The sequence below is a fragment of the Chelmon rostratus genome, chromosome 17 (genome assembly GCF_017976325.1).
Source record: "Chelmon rostratus isolate fCheRos1 chromosome 17, fCheRos1.pri, whole genome shotgun sequence".
Lineage (NCBI taxonomy): Eukaryota > Metazoa > Chordata > Actinopteri > Chaetodontiformes > Chaetodontidae > Chelmon > Chelmon rostratus.
The window spans coordinates 3,639,256-3,656,076 of record NC_055674.1 but is presented as its reverse complement, the minus strand read 5'-3'; the positions used below and the strand labels follow the sequence as shown (position 1 = coordinate 3,656,076).

The 16,821-nt window shown below is 43.1% G+C and overlaps 1 protein-coding gene across 1 annotated transcript in view; it reads left to right on the top strand.

Annotated features, from left to right (window-relative positions):
* Positions 1–16,821, top strand: part of shank1 (SH3 and multiple ankyrin repeat domains 1) — a 49,272-nt gene that overhangs the window by 18,508 nt on the left and 13,943 nt on the right. Inside the window, exons 8-14 of the mRNA XM_041957216.1 lie at positions 402–479; positions 1,342–1,408; positions 1,672–1,841; positions 3,855–3,976; positions 4,341–4,489; positions 5,743–5,856; positions 6,991–7,066. Of these exons, the coding sequence (XP_041813150.1) occupies positions 402–479; positions 1,342–1,408; positions 1,672–1,841; positions 3,855–3,976; positions 4,341–4,489; positions 5,743–5,856; positions 6,991–7,066 (776 nt within the window). The remainder of the gene's footprint in view (positions 1–401; positions 480–1,341; positions 1,409–1,671; positions 1,842–3,854; positions 3,977–4,340; positions 4,490–5,742; positions 5,857–6,990; positions 7,067–16,821) is intronic.

Below are 16,821 nucleotides of genomic sequence, written 5' to 3'. Positions count from 1 at the left end.
AAACACCCTAATTCTCAAGTTCCAATTACAATATGATGAAATCAAAACAACTTTAAAAAAAATACCTAGCTGAATATGATAAATCACAGTCTGCCTCAAGATGCTCAATATGGGAATAATGTTGCATGATATAAGCTTTTTGTCAACAAACAGGTTTGAAATTTGCCAAACTAGTAATAACTTTCCATTTTTTCATAACTTTCTTGACTCTTCACCCCACTTTGCTTTAAAGATGGGCTGATTGCTTGAAGTTCAGCAGTAAGATTGCAGCACAAAGCCAGAAGAAGAGAAAAGTGCTTTCTAAAGCCAGTGTGTACATGTGAACAAATTACATGCATTTCTACATTAAGCAGCGACAGATTTTGAGTTTAATGTACATTAATCAACGCTATTTGTTGCAGGAAAGCTGTGCACGAATTCTGCTCTACCGGGGAGCAAATAAAGACACAAAGAACAACAGTGGGCAGACCCCCTTTCAGGTAATGGCTGAGTGCCTGGCTGGGTAATTATGCGTGTTGGGTGGTTGTATGGTTTAGTGTCTTATTAAGTTAACGTAGCAGAAAGTGCCAGGGCCTAATTTCACTTTAAACCATTATTGTGCTGCGATGCACGCAGAGGTCCCAGGTGGCAGGATTGCATGTGACCCCTTAATATGGATACATTAACTCTGTCAGCGCAGAAAAAGCCAGCTGAGGCAATCTGTTATGTTTGTGTGCGAGAGAGAGAACAAGAAAGGAGACAACAGGGAGAAAGCTTTGAAATTTTCTGGATTGTGTACTGACCTGTGTAGGTCAAAAGCATTTGCGCAATAGTGGAAAAAATAAACAAATATGTTCTTGCGTAAAAGTACTCGCACGTTTTTTTTGATATTCCACAAACTGGATGAATCTGCACAGGCGCTTAACTGGAATATTATGTTGAAGCAGAATTATAATTACAGAAGAAAACATCAAAACTGAACCTAAGCAAAGCACATGCATAAAATAAGATATTAATCATTGGAACAATTACAGTGTGCTCCAGTGTTTGTGTGCAGATCATCCATCTTTCCTGCATCAGGGGAATGTGAGCTGTATGTTTCTATTAAAAATGATTCTGCTTCTGCGAATCTGGTTTCTATCGCTTGTAAATTTGCCCATTAGAGGGGCAAGTTTAGAGCAACAACACGATGGTGTCATTTAGAAAATACAGAAGAATAATGCTTCACTAAAAGCGCCCATAAAGCGACCTACTGTAATTACTGGAGAAATAGTGAACAGTTTGTTCCACTCTTTCATTTTGTGCATGCATTTGCCATATGAGTGCGTCCAAAGTGTGTGTCTCGGTGTGTGTTTTCATCAGGTGGCTGTTATGTCAGGTCATTTTGAGCTGGGAGAAATCATCAAAAACCACCGGGATACAGATGTGGGTGAGTAGCCGAGGTCTGGTGTGAATTTTCCCTGCCTGTTTGGAGATGTGAAATGTCCCGTAATGTTAATTTTACTAATCTAGATTGATTCATTGGATCCTGACAGGGGAAATTAGCCCTTTGATCAGCAAATAAAAGGATGCAGCAATGAAAAATAGAATATACTGGATTAAAGTATGTAGAATATGAGGATGTGGTGACAAATCTGATATCTTACACCCACCTTTTTCTCTGACTTTTTCCTCTCTCCCCTCATCTCCCAGTTCCCTTTGTGGAGTCTCCAAAGTACGCCCCCCAGAGGCGGGAGAGTGCCCGGACGCTGGCAATACCCCACCCTCACCCCTTCCTCCGGGCCAACAGTGACAGCAGCATGAACCTGCCAGACTGGATGGCGGTGCCCAACGCCCCGGGGACCAACATCGTCTCTGTGCAGGTGTGTGTGTGTGTGTGTGTGTGTGTGTGTGTGTGTGTGTGTGTGTGTGTGTGTGTGTGTGTGTGTGTGTGTGTGTGTGTGTGTGTAAAGCTGAGGTTACAGATTGATTATTGATATTGATAAAAGAGTCCATTTAGTCGCTGTCACTCAAAATAGGCACTCCCAATGAACACCTACACTACACATATTACTGATAACTTACATAATGGATTTTATTGACTCGTCTAAGAACGTGTTTGAATGCGTTTTAGCATTTAGCATTTCACAGTTTGATTGACTCTATACTACAAAACACAGCTTAATTTCATTTTTTTTAGCCCGCCTACATATAATGCGTCACATGTGCATCAACAATCAATCACTTAACAAAATGTAGTAATACTGTATGCAATAATATTAAACCCAGGGAAGCTAAACAAAGTGCATGATACACAATAGCAATGTGTGCATATTTTTTTTTTATTTCTTTTATTCTACCCTGGATGCATCTGAGTGGGAGATTTTGGCAATTTTAACTCCTGTATTTGCTTCACCAGAAAATTTGCAGTGATGTTTGGTGCTTCAAAACTTGCTTGTGATTTGGATTGCAGTTGAGTTGTCCAGTTCTAGATGTTTAATTCTTGCAATAAAAGACGAGCTAAGGGTAGATCCATTCATTCATATTGCCCAGATAATGAATATTTCCATTGCACAGGCTTGAGCAGCTGCGTCCTCATACACAAATGATTAAATTTGAAAGGACATCATACAGTATAATGGATGACCTTCATCAACCTCTGCTGGGCAACAGTACTCAATGCAACAACTTCTGTCTCGCTTTCTTGCACATACGGAAGCCGAGGCCGGGCTTGGAAGTATTTTTTTCAATGCTGTTATCATGAGATCACAAATTAATTATATCGTTATCTCAAGACAACAACAGGCTGATTTCTCGAGATAACGAGATAACTTATTATGGGATATCTTCATAAGGGTGGCCCTTGACAGACACACACGCTTCTGTGAGAGTTTCAAAGCAAGCCATGTGAACTTTTTATGAACTTTTGCCATTTGTTGTAAGAATGTTCTCCCTACTGATTTGATGGCATTTACATTGTGGCTAATAATTATAGGGAATAAGCGTAGAAGCAGAAATTAACTTGGGGTTAAATTTGGGGTGCTCTGTGAAACATAAATAAAACAGGACGTGATATCATGCTGATCCTTTCTGACATACAATGAAAACAGCACAAAGACAATATATTTAGTGTTTTAGCTCATCAGCCTCATTGATTTTTGTAAATATCTGCTTATTCTGAACATGATGCAGCAACACGTCTCAAACAAGTTGGGACAGGAGCAACTTAAGACTGGGAAAGATGTGGAACGCTCCAAAAAGACCTGTTTGGATCATTCCACAGGTGAACAGGTTGATTGGTAACAGGTGATAGCATCATGATTGGGTATGAAAGGAGCATCCTGGAAAGGCTCAGTGGTTCACAAGCGAGGACGGAGCGAGGTTCACCACTTTGTGAACACATGATTTGATAAAAGATATTATTACAGGAACAAAATAAGCCATGGCGTCACAGGCTCTCGTCATCATCTTCTTTACGTCTTTACGTTTACGCATTTTATTATATTTTTGTTTGAATAATGCAAACATTAATTAACTTTATGCACTCTTAAAAGCACATTCAGAGACTTTTTAGAATTAATAATAGCTTTGGAAGTTATGTTGTCATAGCAACAGAGATGAAGATACAGTAGATGGTAATATAATAGAAAAGAAAAATAGAAAATGCACTCGGGTTAGAGTAACTATAAATCAAATCCTTAAATTAATACAGAAACTTTAAACAAAAACAGACAACTGTGTAAAACCTTTCAGTATTAGAATGGTAACGTGATATCTTACACAGAAAATTCTATGTAGCTACAATAATGTGAGATTATCATGTGAATAAATATACAGTATATGGTCTGATTTACTGTAGCATGTCAACTCAGTTTTCTCCCCTCTGTCTCTCACAGGGCTATAAGCATACAGGAACCCTGCGGAGCTCCAGCAGTCCCAGAGGGGCGAGGACGCGCTCCCCGTCCAGAGGGAGGATCGGGGACAAGGAGGACCGGAGCAGGCAGAGTCGGAGACAGGGGTGAGTAAAACCCGAGGACAAGATGCTGCTCTTCTTTCCCACTTTTCTAAGCACATAATACTGTGAGTTCATCAAGGCTTGTTAAAGTACTTTTGAGAATTTCCACTGGATGCCCGTAGGTCCTAATAGAGTCCTTCATATATTTTTTAAAGTGAATAAAGGTCTTAAAGGGCTCTAAAAGTGGTTAAATGTATAGGATTTAGTCTTGAATATGTTTTTTTTAGATAACTTTCCAGTGAGAAAAGCCTGATGACAATAGAGAAGTGACAAAGTCTTAAAAATCTTCAAATTCGCAGTCCGACGTAAGCAGTTTAACAGAGACTGACCCTTTCATCTGCCCCACCGTGTGCTCCCTCCCACCCAGACCTGCTCCTGCCAGCACAGCTGGACAAACCGCAGGCCAGCGGCGACGCCTCTACAGCGCCGTCCCGGGACGAGTGTTCGTAGCCACTCGATCGCACACCGCCCAGGGAGAGCGAGAAATCAGCTTCAATAAGGGAGACAGGGTCAAAGGTCGGTGTGTTACGCTCGCTGTGTATATGTGTGAGTGCTGCAGCATAAAACTGTCATCCATGTGAATTCAAAGTGTCTGTCAGGGTGGAAGTGATGTTTACACCTGGTACTAACATGACACCTTTAAAAGATGTAAATGTGCAGTAGTCCCTCTCTGTCTGGTGCTTTGGCACAGCCTCAAATAGTTCCTTGTAATATATAAGCTGCTGACTGCAGGGGTTTAACAATTTCAGAGTTAAGATTTAATTAGCAGCTTTTAAGCTAACACCGTTTAGTTAACTGATGAAGTATTTTGGACACAAGAAGGTTTAGTTCATCTACCTGACGTTAGCTATCACCACACTGGCAAATACGTATCCAGGGATCATAACACCACAGCTAATGCTATCATTCGTCTCAAGCACTGCCCAGTTAAACCCAGGTTTAAGGTGTTAGGGCTAACGTGTTACCAAACAAAATGCCCTCCCATGCATCCAGCAGACACAAAGGTTTAGGATGCCACATGAGCATCCCATGAGAGTTTTATTTATAGCCACCTGACCAAGATGCGGTGCAGCTCTTCAGGGATTGACTGTAAACCGAAACCAATTTAGCATAAATCAGCTAAACGTGACTAAAAGCTCTCTCACTAAATGTGTTATATATTGTGATACGTTAATTAGTGAGCCTCACAGGTGCTGGTAGATTTTGATACCTTAGGACAGAGCCAGGCTAGCTGTCGCCACCTGTTTCCAGTCATTGTGCTAAGCTAAGCTAATCAGCTGCTGGCTGTAACTTTTCTGTTTACCAGACAGTTATGACTTCTCGTTCCTAGCAAAAAGAAAATAAATTACTCTCCTAAAATGGTAAAATTGATAAACAACACCTAGATGCATGTTACCACCAGGTGTAAAAGGGGTGTCCTGGTCTCAGACAGATCAGCACCCAGGCCAGATCCAAGAGTCTTCATTTGAGTTTGTAAAATGTCCTAACGTGAGTGTAAGGTCTCTATATATGTTTGTATTCAATGTCTGCAGGTATGAATATGTGTGTGTTTGTGAGTGAGTCTAAGGTGTTGCCAGGTATGTACGTCTTGGTGAGTATGCAGGAGGTTTGCATGTCCGTGTGTGTGTCCACATGATTTCTTTTCTGTCCGTACAATGTTGTTGTCTTTTCGTGTGCGTTCATTTCTCATTGGTGTCTGTGTGTGTGTGTGTTGGTTTGTGTTGTGTTGCCTTTTCCTGACATGCTGCTCTTTCCTGCGCCCCCTCTAGTGTTGAGTGTTGGCGAGGGCGGGTACTGGGAGGGGACGGTCAGGGGTCGCACAGGCTGGTTCCCCTCCGACTGTGTGGAGGAAGTGATGCTTCGAAGCCAAGACAACAGATCAGGTGATCATCACCACCACACACACACACACACACACACACACGCAGACGCAGGCTCATCCTGCATCACTTTATTAAAAAACAACACCTTTTAGTCAGGACACCTCACAGTGATGACAAACTTCAGGAAGTCGCGGCTCTGTGCCAGGAAATAGTCCAGCACACAACCCCCCCCCATAGAATTACAATGTGTCCTTTTTACACTTCAGTTTTCCTACATGCTAAACAAACAAGGTGCGTCTTGTTAATTAGCAAGCTTAAGTCATGCTGGTAGGTGGATTTCATCACATTTGCACAGAGCCAAGCTAGCTATTTCAGTTTTTGTATAGGTTTCCAGTGTTAACGCTAAGCTAAGCTAAGCTAGTTAGCTGCTGGCTGCAGCTTCATATTTCCCATCATCACATGAGAGTGGTATCAATCAACTAACCCTCAACAAGAAAGCAAATAGTCTATTTCCCAAAATGGTGAATTGTTTGCTTCACCACATAAATTAATTCTGCATAAAATTTAACATTATTAGATTAGGTCTGCAAAAAAAGGTGTGATTAGAATTTCTAATTAGTCTATTGATTATTATTTCAATTAATTCTTTAGCAATAAAATGGCAAAAAATAATTTAAAATGCCCGACGTAACTTCCTCGAGCCCAAAGTGACGTCTTCACACCGCTTGTTTTCTCTGACCAACAGTCAAAACTGTTTAATTTATAGTGACATGAAGCTAAAATTTTGATTTTTTTTGACAAGTGTCTTAAGCCATTAATCAGTTGTTAAAATGTTTTTATTTACTTTTCTGTCAATCGATTAACTAGTTCTTTAACCACTAGTAATCATATTAGCCTTACACTAGTTCAGGTATAGTTTGCACATCTGGTATCAAATGTAAAAGAGAGATTCTTTGTGATGTTAATGTAACTATAATAATAATAATAATAGTAATAATATGATAAACTTTATTTGTATTGCACATATCATACAATAAATGCTGCTCAAAGTGCTTTACAACAGAGAACTGACATGCAGCAGGTGCTTCACAATAGCAACAATAACACAGCAGTGGTACTGCTATAAAATAAGCCTTGAAAATAGATTTAACGTAGGTGCCACCGTGCTGATGTCGCTGGGATTTTGTGTTTCAGAGAGCCGCGGAGAACGAGCCAAACGGCTGTTCCGCCATTACACTGTGGGATCCTACGACAGCTTTGACGCTCCCAGGTAAGTCGCCTTGCACCGCCGATCACTGCGTCTTTGGATGAAAACGGCAGGTTTATCCGAAGAAACCTGCACGGATTCTCTAAGCAGCAAGGCAGGAAATAACTAAAGGGGTTAGAGGTGCGGTTAATTTAGGGTAAGGTCGCACTTGAGTGGTAGGTGAGGTGAACACAAAGGAACTTTGGATGCTTCAGTGCTCGTTTGGTGTGACATAGGACCAGAATGAAGCATCCCATTAAGACACTGACACATCCTGGTGAAATAAAAGTTAAGAGGAGGACAGTGTGACATTCAGATTATTTCTCCACCTAAGAGTGGTAAGGTTTACGACTCTTTCCACCATCGGTCTCCTCTGCTGAGACGAGAAGGAGATCAGTGCCTTGCTTAAGAGTAACTTCCTTCCTCCCAGCTGGTGCAGATCACACTGACAACCTTTTCATTGTGACCCCTCTGCTCCGGTGTTTAGAAACACTGCACATGTTGTTAGGGGATCTGTTTGTACGGTAGCATACTGTATACATCTATTCAGATAAGATGATTCACGCAGTGATTCATACATTCCAGTGGTGCTTTGACTTGTGTGATGTGATGTGTTGTGAGTGATTCATGCGGTAGGATGACGATGTGTGAGGGTTCACTGCCTCGGGTCCAAAAGCTGATCCGCCTGCTTTCAAACTGGAGCCATCCTCAAGGCACAGGTTTACCAGCTGTGTTTTGACTCGCCGGTTTTGCTGACTTTAACCTGGGCAGACAGGCAGATTTTTGTCATGTCGGGGGTTTTAGAGTAAGTTCCTTCCTTTGTGTGTCTGCCTTTTGGCTCGGAGTTGCAGAGCCGCGTTGCCAGGCTGCAGTTTTTAGGTGGGCTGAACTTGACGGTGATGGTGAAGGCGCTTTCAGACCACTCTGATGACTAAGTCTGAAATTTCTTTGCGTTATACAATTATACAGTGACCTGGTTATCATTACTGCCCTCGATGACCAAACTATGTGAACTGATGCATATGTAATTCCGCGTCATGGGACTAACCATAAATAATCTTAAAGCAGCAGCTGAGATCTTTGACTTTTAATAGAAGGTCATTATGCTTCTTGCGCTGATACAGATAGTCATCCACCCACTGGGACTCCATCAGCATGAGAACATCACCAGAAAACTCTTCATCTTTCTGAGCATAAACCCACGACTGAAACCGGATCTTGTGTGGAAGCGACTTGTTGACACATGAGCGGGGGAAAACTCTCCTGTATTGACTCTGAGCGTGTGACGTCTGCTCATTAACTCAGCCTAATAGAATGTCATTCCCTTTAATGCCTTGCATCTGCACGACGGCGAGCGCGGCGTCGCTTTGAGGCAAACTCATTTCAGTGTCCGCGGCTTGGACTGAGCAAAGAAAGAATTATTTACATAGAAATAAAGCCATTATCAATCACATGTATTATTTACGTGAAATCTCTCTCACTCTCGCTCTTCATTCTCTCACTCATCATCCTCAACTTTCTCTTTTTTCGCTTCCCTATCTCTTAACCCCCCTCTGTAACTGTGTTCATTCACATGCGCACATTATCATTTATTATTAACGTGCTCTTCATCAGCGGCGACATTTCATGCGAGCGACGCGCTCAGCCATGCAAACTCACACACATATGTTTGTACACACACGCTAACACACACACATCATGGATAATTAAAGCCGTGCATTGCAGCATAGACGGAGCCCGAGACTGTTTGTTTGGCCGTGCAGGCAGGCAGGCAGGCAGGCATGGCTGACTCAGAGCCGCCCTCACATGGGCCTACTTTCACAGCCTTTTTCACTACATGTAATATCTCACCTATCCCTCCTTTCAACCCTCTATATTTGGCCACATCTCCTGACCATTTCAGCATCCCTCCCTCGCTTTCTATTCATCACTGTATTACTAACCCCCCTGTACTTTTTAATTTTCTTTCTATCACCCGCTCTCCCCTGTGGTGTCTCCATCTGGAGGTCAGACAGTGAAGGGCGCTCTAAAGGCAGAGGAGGGTTGGAGAGGGGGATGAACTGCTTGAATGAAGGAAGAAAGGCATTCTTTGTTTACAAATGGGTGAAAAGAGACATATGCATTGGCGCTTTTTTTTTGTGTGCAAGCAACAAGGGGCCAAAGTAGGTTAGAAAAAAGTGTGAAGAAGGATGCCCTCTGTGCATGGTTTAACTTCATTCTGTCTGTGACGACCAAAGCGAGACCGATACGAATTTTCCAAGCTCATATGATACTGATTATTTTTCATTACGGATGTCAGTCGGTTCATCAGTCGCTGGGTCCACCACTTTGGTCCAGACTGAAATATCTCAAAAACTATCGGATGGACTGCTGTTGCCAAATTTTGCACAGACATTTATGGTTCCAAGAGGAATCCTAATGATGTTTGTGATCCCCTGACTTTTTATCCAATGCCATCAGGTTAGCAGGTTTATGACTAAATACTTGCAAAACTAATAACATTCAGCCTCAGCTGTACTCATTGTGCTCATTAGCAAGTGTTACTAAGTAAATTACTTGGGTGATAGTGAAATTCCTTGGCATCCCGGTAGATCATTGATTCCCGTTGCTAACACATAAGGATTTGATTGTGTGGAACATGGATGAGACTGAATTTGGTTCACATTAGAGTTCAATTCAAAAGAATCAGTCATGTTAGTGCTGCTGTGTTGCTCACAACTGCAGTAGAAATGTCTGTGTGTTGAAAAGGAGAATAGATTTTGTAAGTAGCCAGAAAAACTAGAATAAGTTGGTTATTCTTTCAGAGTGTGGCTGTGGCCATTAGTGACAACTACAGAATGTGCATAAAAAAATTTCTTGCACAAGTCAGGTTCACTAATTCCCATTTAAGAGCAGTGTCTACCTGAAGTTTGCTAACATTGGCTAATAGTAGCCACAAATAGCTGACTTGTCAGACCACATCACGTGAGCCCCTACCTGCAAATTCTCTTCAACTTTTCATCTGTAAGAAGAAGACTTTCCTCTTTCTAAGTTCTGCAGTATTCAAGGCAGATTTAAGGCTGGTTTCATTGGAAGAATTTGGATGTGATATCCAGTTTTTTGATAAACGCCTCACATTAGCCCAACGTATTGGTCCATCCTTAATAAACAGACTCATCTCATCTGCAGTGTCTGATCCTCATCTGTGCCGCCCACGGCTTGTTATTGACAGCTGGATATATCTTTTTACAGCACAGGACAAGCCGTGACATTATAACAGACCGTGGTCACTGAAACCCGGTCGTCAGCCAGATGAACTACTTTAACTTGGTAATGTGGTGTGGCGGTTACATGAAGAAGAACACAAGGAGTGAGGGGTATGATGACTCGGGAACCAGCAGTGACAGTCTGACACCTCAGATGTATCTTTAATCACCTGCTCTGTTTCTGCTCCTCTTCCTCCAACCATCACACTTGTATTTATGATGGCATAAAGGTCGTCAACTGCCAATTCAGGTCAGTTACTCAGTCAGGATGAGACACGCTCGAATATTTGGGTGCTATCAAAGCTCATCATCTGAAAATACTTTCAGTAAATCAGATCTGTTCTGTTGTGAGCAGCATCCAATTAAAGAAAGGAGGAAAATGTCTGCTTACTGTGGGAATTTAGCTATTAATCTCTGCATCTCAGATGTGATGTTTCATTAAACCGATGACCTCCTTTCATGAAAGGTCATCATCTCGTGGTGGCCGAGGGGGTGAAACGCACTGCAACCGAAGAAAACACATGCAAATAGAAAAAAACAAGCAAATGAAGAAAACGTCTTCTTCACTTTGACGTAGGGAGCATTTAGAAAAGAAAAGAAACACAGAAATGCTGCAAGTTGTTCACAATGCAGTGGTAATTTCTGTAGCTCTGTTTACTATTTACAAGCATTCATCAGTGATCACCACAAACTTCAGTTGTGCGTGTGTGTGTGTGTGTGCAGCATTTCTCTCTTTGCTTGTGATTTTGCAGCATGTTGCTTTAGCTGCTCAAACTGATGAACACCGTCTTTTCATTTGTTCAGTTTCTTGTGTTTGAGCTCTCTCTGCCTCCATAATTGCTCCAGTCACAAAGCTTAAAAGCAAATTGCATTTACAGTAAATTAATTTCAATGTTCATTGGAGTGAGAACTTACCTCATCTATGAGTTTGCATAACCGATGAACAACATACAGCACGTATCGCTGACTCTTCTGATTAACGTAAGAGCATAATACTGCTGTATATTATTTAACTAATTATATGTACTTAACTAATTCACATACACATAATATAATCACTATTTTACAGCATTTAGTTGCAGAAAAATATTTCTACCTTTGCTGCCTTTGCTGAATTTGCTGGAAATGTAGCTTTGAACTAGCTTACAAAACACTTGTAACACTGCTGTTCTCAGTAAAAGAGATGAAAGCCATGAAGGCAAAGCTCATCAAATCTCTGTGTCACTGCCACGGACGGACCGAGTTACAAGCCACTGTACACAATCTGTACATGCTGCTGCTCCTCCCAGCCCACACGAGACCGTTTTTGGGCCAACGGTGGGTCAAATAAAGACAAGTGAGTTTGGAGGAGAGGCAGCGTGGCCTGCCGAACACTGCTGCGGCGCTTTTGTGGTGTCCTGTAAGACACATCCATTGCCTCTTGCTCGTGCATATGCAACAAAAAGGTGGTTTGACATAATTTTTAACGTTTCTCAAACATGTATGACTTCACATTGCTTGACTTTTTGGCTGAGAGATCATTTTCAAACAGCGTGTGTTCAGGTTTGGCCATCATATGATAGATACACGGATGCACACACACACATGGTAATGCACACACATTAGGCAGACATGCAGATACACATAAATACACAATCATGTGGACCTTCTGTTTGCTTTCCTGCACCCTCCTCTCTCTCTTTCATGCCCCCCCCTCTCTCTCTCTCTCCCTCTGTCTTATCACACATGCATGCACACACAAACACACATACTGTACACGCGATCACAGCGGTATAGCCTGACATGCAGGGAGGGAAACAAAAAGGCAGAGATGTGAGAGGAGAGGGGACAAGAGCTGTGATCGTCCTCGAATGCGGGAGGAAGGCAGGAGAGAGAGGGAGAGACGGAGCGAGGGAAGGAAGGAGGGAGGGAGGGCAAGTCGACGGAGGACAGCTTCGACATACATGGAAGGAGGCTCTGACTAAGAGATGATGTGAGTGCCAATTCGAGAGAATCTGTACCTCTCTCTCTCTCTCCCTCTCACTCCTTCTCCTCCTCCTCCTCCTCTTCCTCCTTCCGCCACTCACCCGCCAGCTGTTTCTCTGTCCTCTCGCCTCTTCCTGTCTGCGTCGATGCGTCTCCTCCTCCTCCTCCTCCTCCCCCCTTCCCATGCTCTACCCTCTCATTCATGCTTTGTTTACAGCAAATGTGATGAGATAGTGTGTGTGTGTCTGTGTGTGTGTGTGTGCGTGCATGTCAGAGGTTGGAGAGAAAGCATGCAAAAAAAAGTGGGTGGGTGAGGTTAGTTAAGTGTGATTTAAAGGCACGTGGGGTCAATAAGAGCAGGCAAAGGACAGCAGCAGAGTCTCCAGAAGCATCTCAAGTCACATTCATTCCTGTATGAATAAGAGAAAATCAGCTCCTGTGAGCTTTTCTCTTTGTAATATTACATAATAATAATTTGACTCATCTTTTATCATTATGTCACAGCATGATGATGGTACCTGTTCAGTCATTTAAACTTCAGGACCCTCCTATCATCCTCTTTGAATGAATTGTTTCAGATAGGACTGTATAGCGAAGACTTATCTCAGTCACATCTGTTTTTATGAATGGGAAATCATGACAGTGACAGATAGGCAGAGTGAATACTATACATATAAACCATAGGAGGTGAAGAGAGACGGATGAGGAGGAGGACGGAGAACGAGGAAGAGAGAGAGCGTAGCGAGTGGTGTCGGTGGTTGTGTGTGAGTTGATCACGTGTGTTAGTGCATGAAACCCCCTGCAAACAAACCCAATCACCTCTCACTCTTTCCCTCTAAATTACCTCATTTCTCTCTCTCCTTTTTTTAAGCCACCTTATTCCCCCTCCCTCTGCCCTTGCTCCTCTTCTCTCTCTCTCTCTTTCTCTCTCCCTCTCCTCTCTCTCTCTCTCTCTCTCTCTCTCTCTCTCTCTCTGTGTCGCAGTCACAATGAACCATCTCCATCTCTCTCTCTCCTATTCCTCCTCTCTCTCTGTCTTAAGTATGAAGGGGCTGGGAGAGCTCGGCCCTCTCCCTTTCCCTTCTTCCATCTCTCTCTCCTCCTCTTCCTCCTTTCCTCCTCCTCCTCCTTCTCCTATCTCGCGGCTCGCGCTCACTGCTGTCTCGCTGGAAGACGAGAAGGAGAAGGAGCAGGAGAAGGAGGAGGAGGAGAGGGAGGGGAGGAAATGGCGATGGGGGCATGCGGCGAGGAGGATCTCTCCCTCTCCCTCTCCCTCTCTTCTTCCTGGCCGTCGCTCGGCCCTGTGAATAGGAGCGTCTGGTTCATTTACAGGTACCTGCCATGGTTTTTTATACCCCCCTACCCTCTCCTACCTCCCTCTCTCTCTCTCTCCCTCTCTCCCTCCAGTTGCTGGGGGAGATGGGGGGTGGGGGGGCAGAGGGAGGGATGCATGTGGACATCATGGATGGCAGGGCAGGATCGATTAGATGGATTGACAGATGTTGCAATGCATGCTTGCAGACGGATGTATTTGATTCTGTGCATCTCAGTGTGTGTGTGTGTGTGTGTGTGTGTGTGTGTGTGTGTGACGGATGCGAGCTGCTGCTGCACAGCCCGGTGTATGAGCAGTGCAGCCGTTCTGTGTTCCTCTGTACGAACATGTGTGTGTGTGTGTGTCGTCTTCTGTCTCTCTGCTTTGAATCGCTCTCTGAACAAACGTCCTCCAGCAATGCTGCACCGGCACAAGTGATGCTTGCTGCTTTTACTGATGTGCAGATTGATTGTGTGTTTGCGTGCCTGTGTGTGTGTGTGCGCGCATGTGTGCATGGATGGTGTGTTTGCTGCTGTCCATTAAAAAGGCAGAGACATTTCTCATCCTCTGTTGGCTGGTTGATTGCATGTGTTCTTGTGTCCTGTGTTGTGTGTGGCGTGTTTCTGTATGTTTACCAGTGTGTGTGTGTGTGTGTGTGTGTGTGTGTGTGTGTGTGTGACAGAGAGTGAGAGGGAGGGAGGGAGACTGCCGACAAATTGGAAACAGCGTATGGTGAGGGAGTTTTAACGATGCAGCGTGCATGACAAGTTCCAGTTTCTTTCTGACACCTCTGTGGAAGCCTGCTTGGCCAAACCTGTGTAGTGCCTCGGCTCTTTAGGTATGCAGTATGAGACACGTTGTACGCTGTGCTGTCCAGCTCACTCGCTTGCATCTAAGATACTGACGGCAACATTGGATCACTGATATAGAGTGGCACGATCATCGAGCCCCAGTCCACAAGCCTGAGTGGCTGAACATGCTCTTCTCTTGAAATAAGCTGGTGTAGCTTCACAAAGAGCTAAGCTAATGGTGTGTTCAGGTGTCAAGTTGTGAAGAAAGCAAGTTTCAGAGTTTGTCACAAAGAAACTGCTATGAGTGATAAACTGGAACAAGCTTATTGCATTACAAGTTTAACAAGCACATTATGGACACCCACATATATAAACAGTGTCAATGTGTTAATTTAAGATCTGTTTTTCATTACCAGGCTGCTACCAGGCTGCCTGACTTGCATGATTTACACCTACGCCTGCTAAATATGACCTGGTCATGTGATATTTCCCAGCTTTACAAGTCGCCTTAACGCTCTATTAAACAGTTAACCAGCGGCCAGTGGATTTGGGGACAATGGGAGCTTCTAAGGATCCGCTGGTTGTCAGCAAGTGTGGGATGAATTTCTCAGCTGCACTTGGAGGAGCGTTCGGTCTAGAAATTCAGACTTCAGAGGATCCAGCCACTGAACTGGGGCACAGCTAATGACACTGAGAGTTGATGACATCCTTGACGACAGCAAAGCCTGAGTTGGTTGTAGGCGCTGGTTGGACGGGATTCAAGGGATAATTGCTGTGCATACAACCCTGAGTGCAACCGCACACACAGTATGGGAATAAGCAGTGCAACATAAACATCACAGTTATGATCTGACACATCTTCCAGTGACTTCATGAGAAAGAGACTTTGTAGAAGAGTTGACATAACTATTTGCTCACATCGCGAATGACTTGGCTTTGCTTGTGTCACTTTGTACTCGGTGATTGTTGGCTGTGGGAAAGGCTCTGAGTGCATCGATGCAGCGCTCCTCAAAGTTTCGATCATACTCTGCATTCTCTGCTGCATCGGTATCACCTCCCATAATGTTTTGTCATTCTGATGAGTTAATATAGCTGGTTACAAGGCACTCAAAAGGCACCGTTTGTTTAGAATAAAGAAAGTCTATTACTTTGGAGTTTATCATTGGCCTCAGTGATGGATGTAATAGTTCTTCAAGTGTTGTTTTTCAGGCATTTAATCAAGCAGTCTCTCAAATAAAGGTTACATAAATCTTCATATTACAGAAGTAATCCATTATGCTTAGACTGGGCTGAACTACTGTCCATGAAGCTAAACAATCAGTAGGAAAACTGGTGCAAAAATATGATCTGCCTGCTGTTGATGGTAAAGTTTCCTGAACTTGTTGTCTGCACACATGCTGAGTCCTCATGGAGTGACTTGTTGCTTGTGTTGCCTTCAGGGACAGGGCACACAAACACCTACAGTAGGGTGTGCGTTTGCATTACTTTGTACCTAAATCCCAATCGTAATCCACTGTACTTCCACCGCTTGGTCCTACCTTAAGATTTGTGTGCGTTTTCATGTACAGTATGTGCTCATTTATTCAGTCGTTCCCTCTCGGGCTGGCCAGCAGAGATGAACAGAAGAGGACAAGAATAACAAAGAGACAGAGCCTTGGCAGAGACAGAGAGGCTCACAGCCTGTGGAGAGCATCATGCACTCAATAGGCTGAATGAAAAAGATCATTAGGGGGAAATGTGATTAGAAAAAAAATGAGTAGAAGTTTGGAGAACAAGGGAAGGAAGCCAGTATAGAGAGAGAGGTATGGAGCAGTCAGGGCCATTAGGATGGGAAAATGTGAAAAAGAGGAAAAGCCAGTGAAGAGAGAGAGGAATGAACAGATGGAGTGGGCTGGGACTATTTCGGTGCACGATGGGATTATCAGCATGTGGTTACAGTACGTTACAGCTGACATGGTATATATACCTCTCTGACTCACTGACTGACTGAATGGCTGCTTGGATGGTCTCTCCATTCATAACAAGACAAGAGGGCAGCAGCCTTTACACCAAAACCGCTTTAAACCGAAGGAGCTGAGCATTCGTGTGTTGTTCTCTGACCTCTCATGCAAGAAAGACAATACAAGCATCCTGTCATTACAATACAACTGAGAAAAAATATACAGATTACATTTTCTTTAGTATTTAATGGACTAGTGCATTTTATTATTTAAAGATACTTATAGACCAATGTAAAAATATCCCATACAGGAAGTCATGTATTCAAAATCCAACTTAAGTAAGAAAAAGCATCAGCAAAATGTCCTTAAAGTATCCAAAATAATGTGCTCATTCTGCAGAAAAAGGCTCTTGTGACCAATATAATATCATATTTGACATTAGTTGATTATTATTACCAAAGCATCAATGCATTAGTAACAATTAACTGTTTTAGCTGGTCGAGGTGGAGCTAGCTTTAATTTAAAT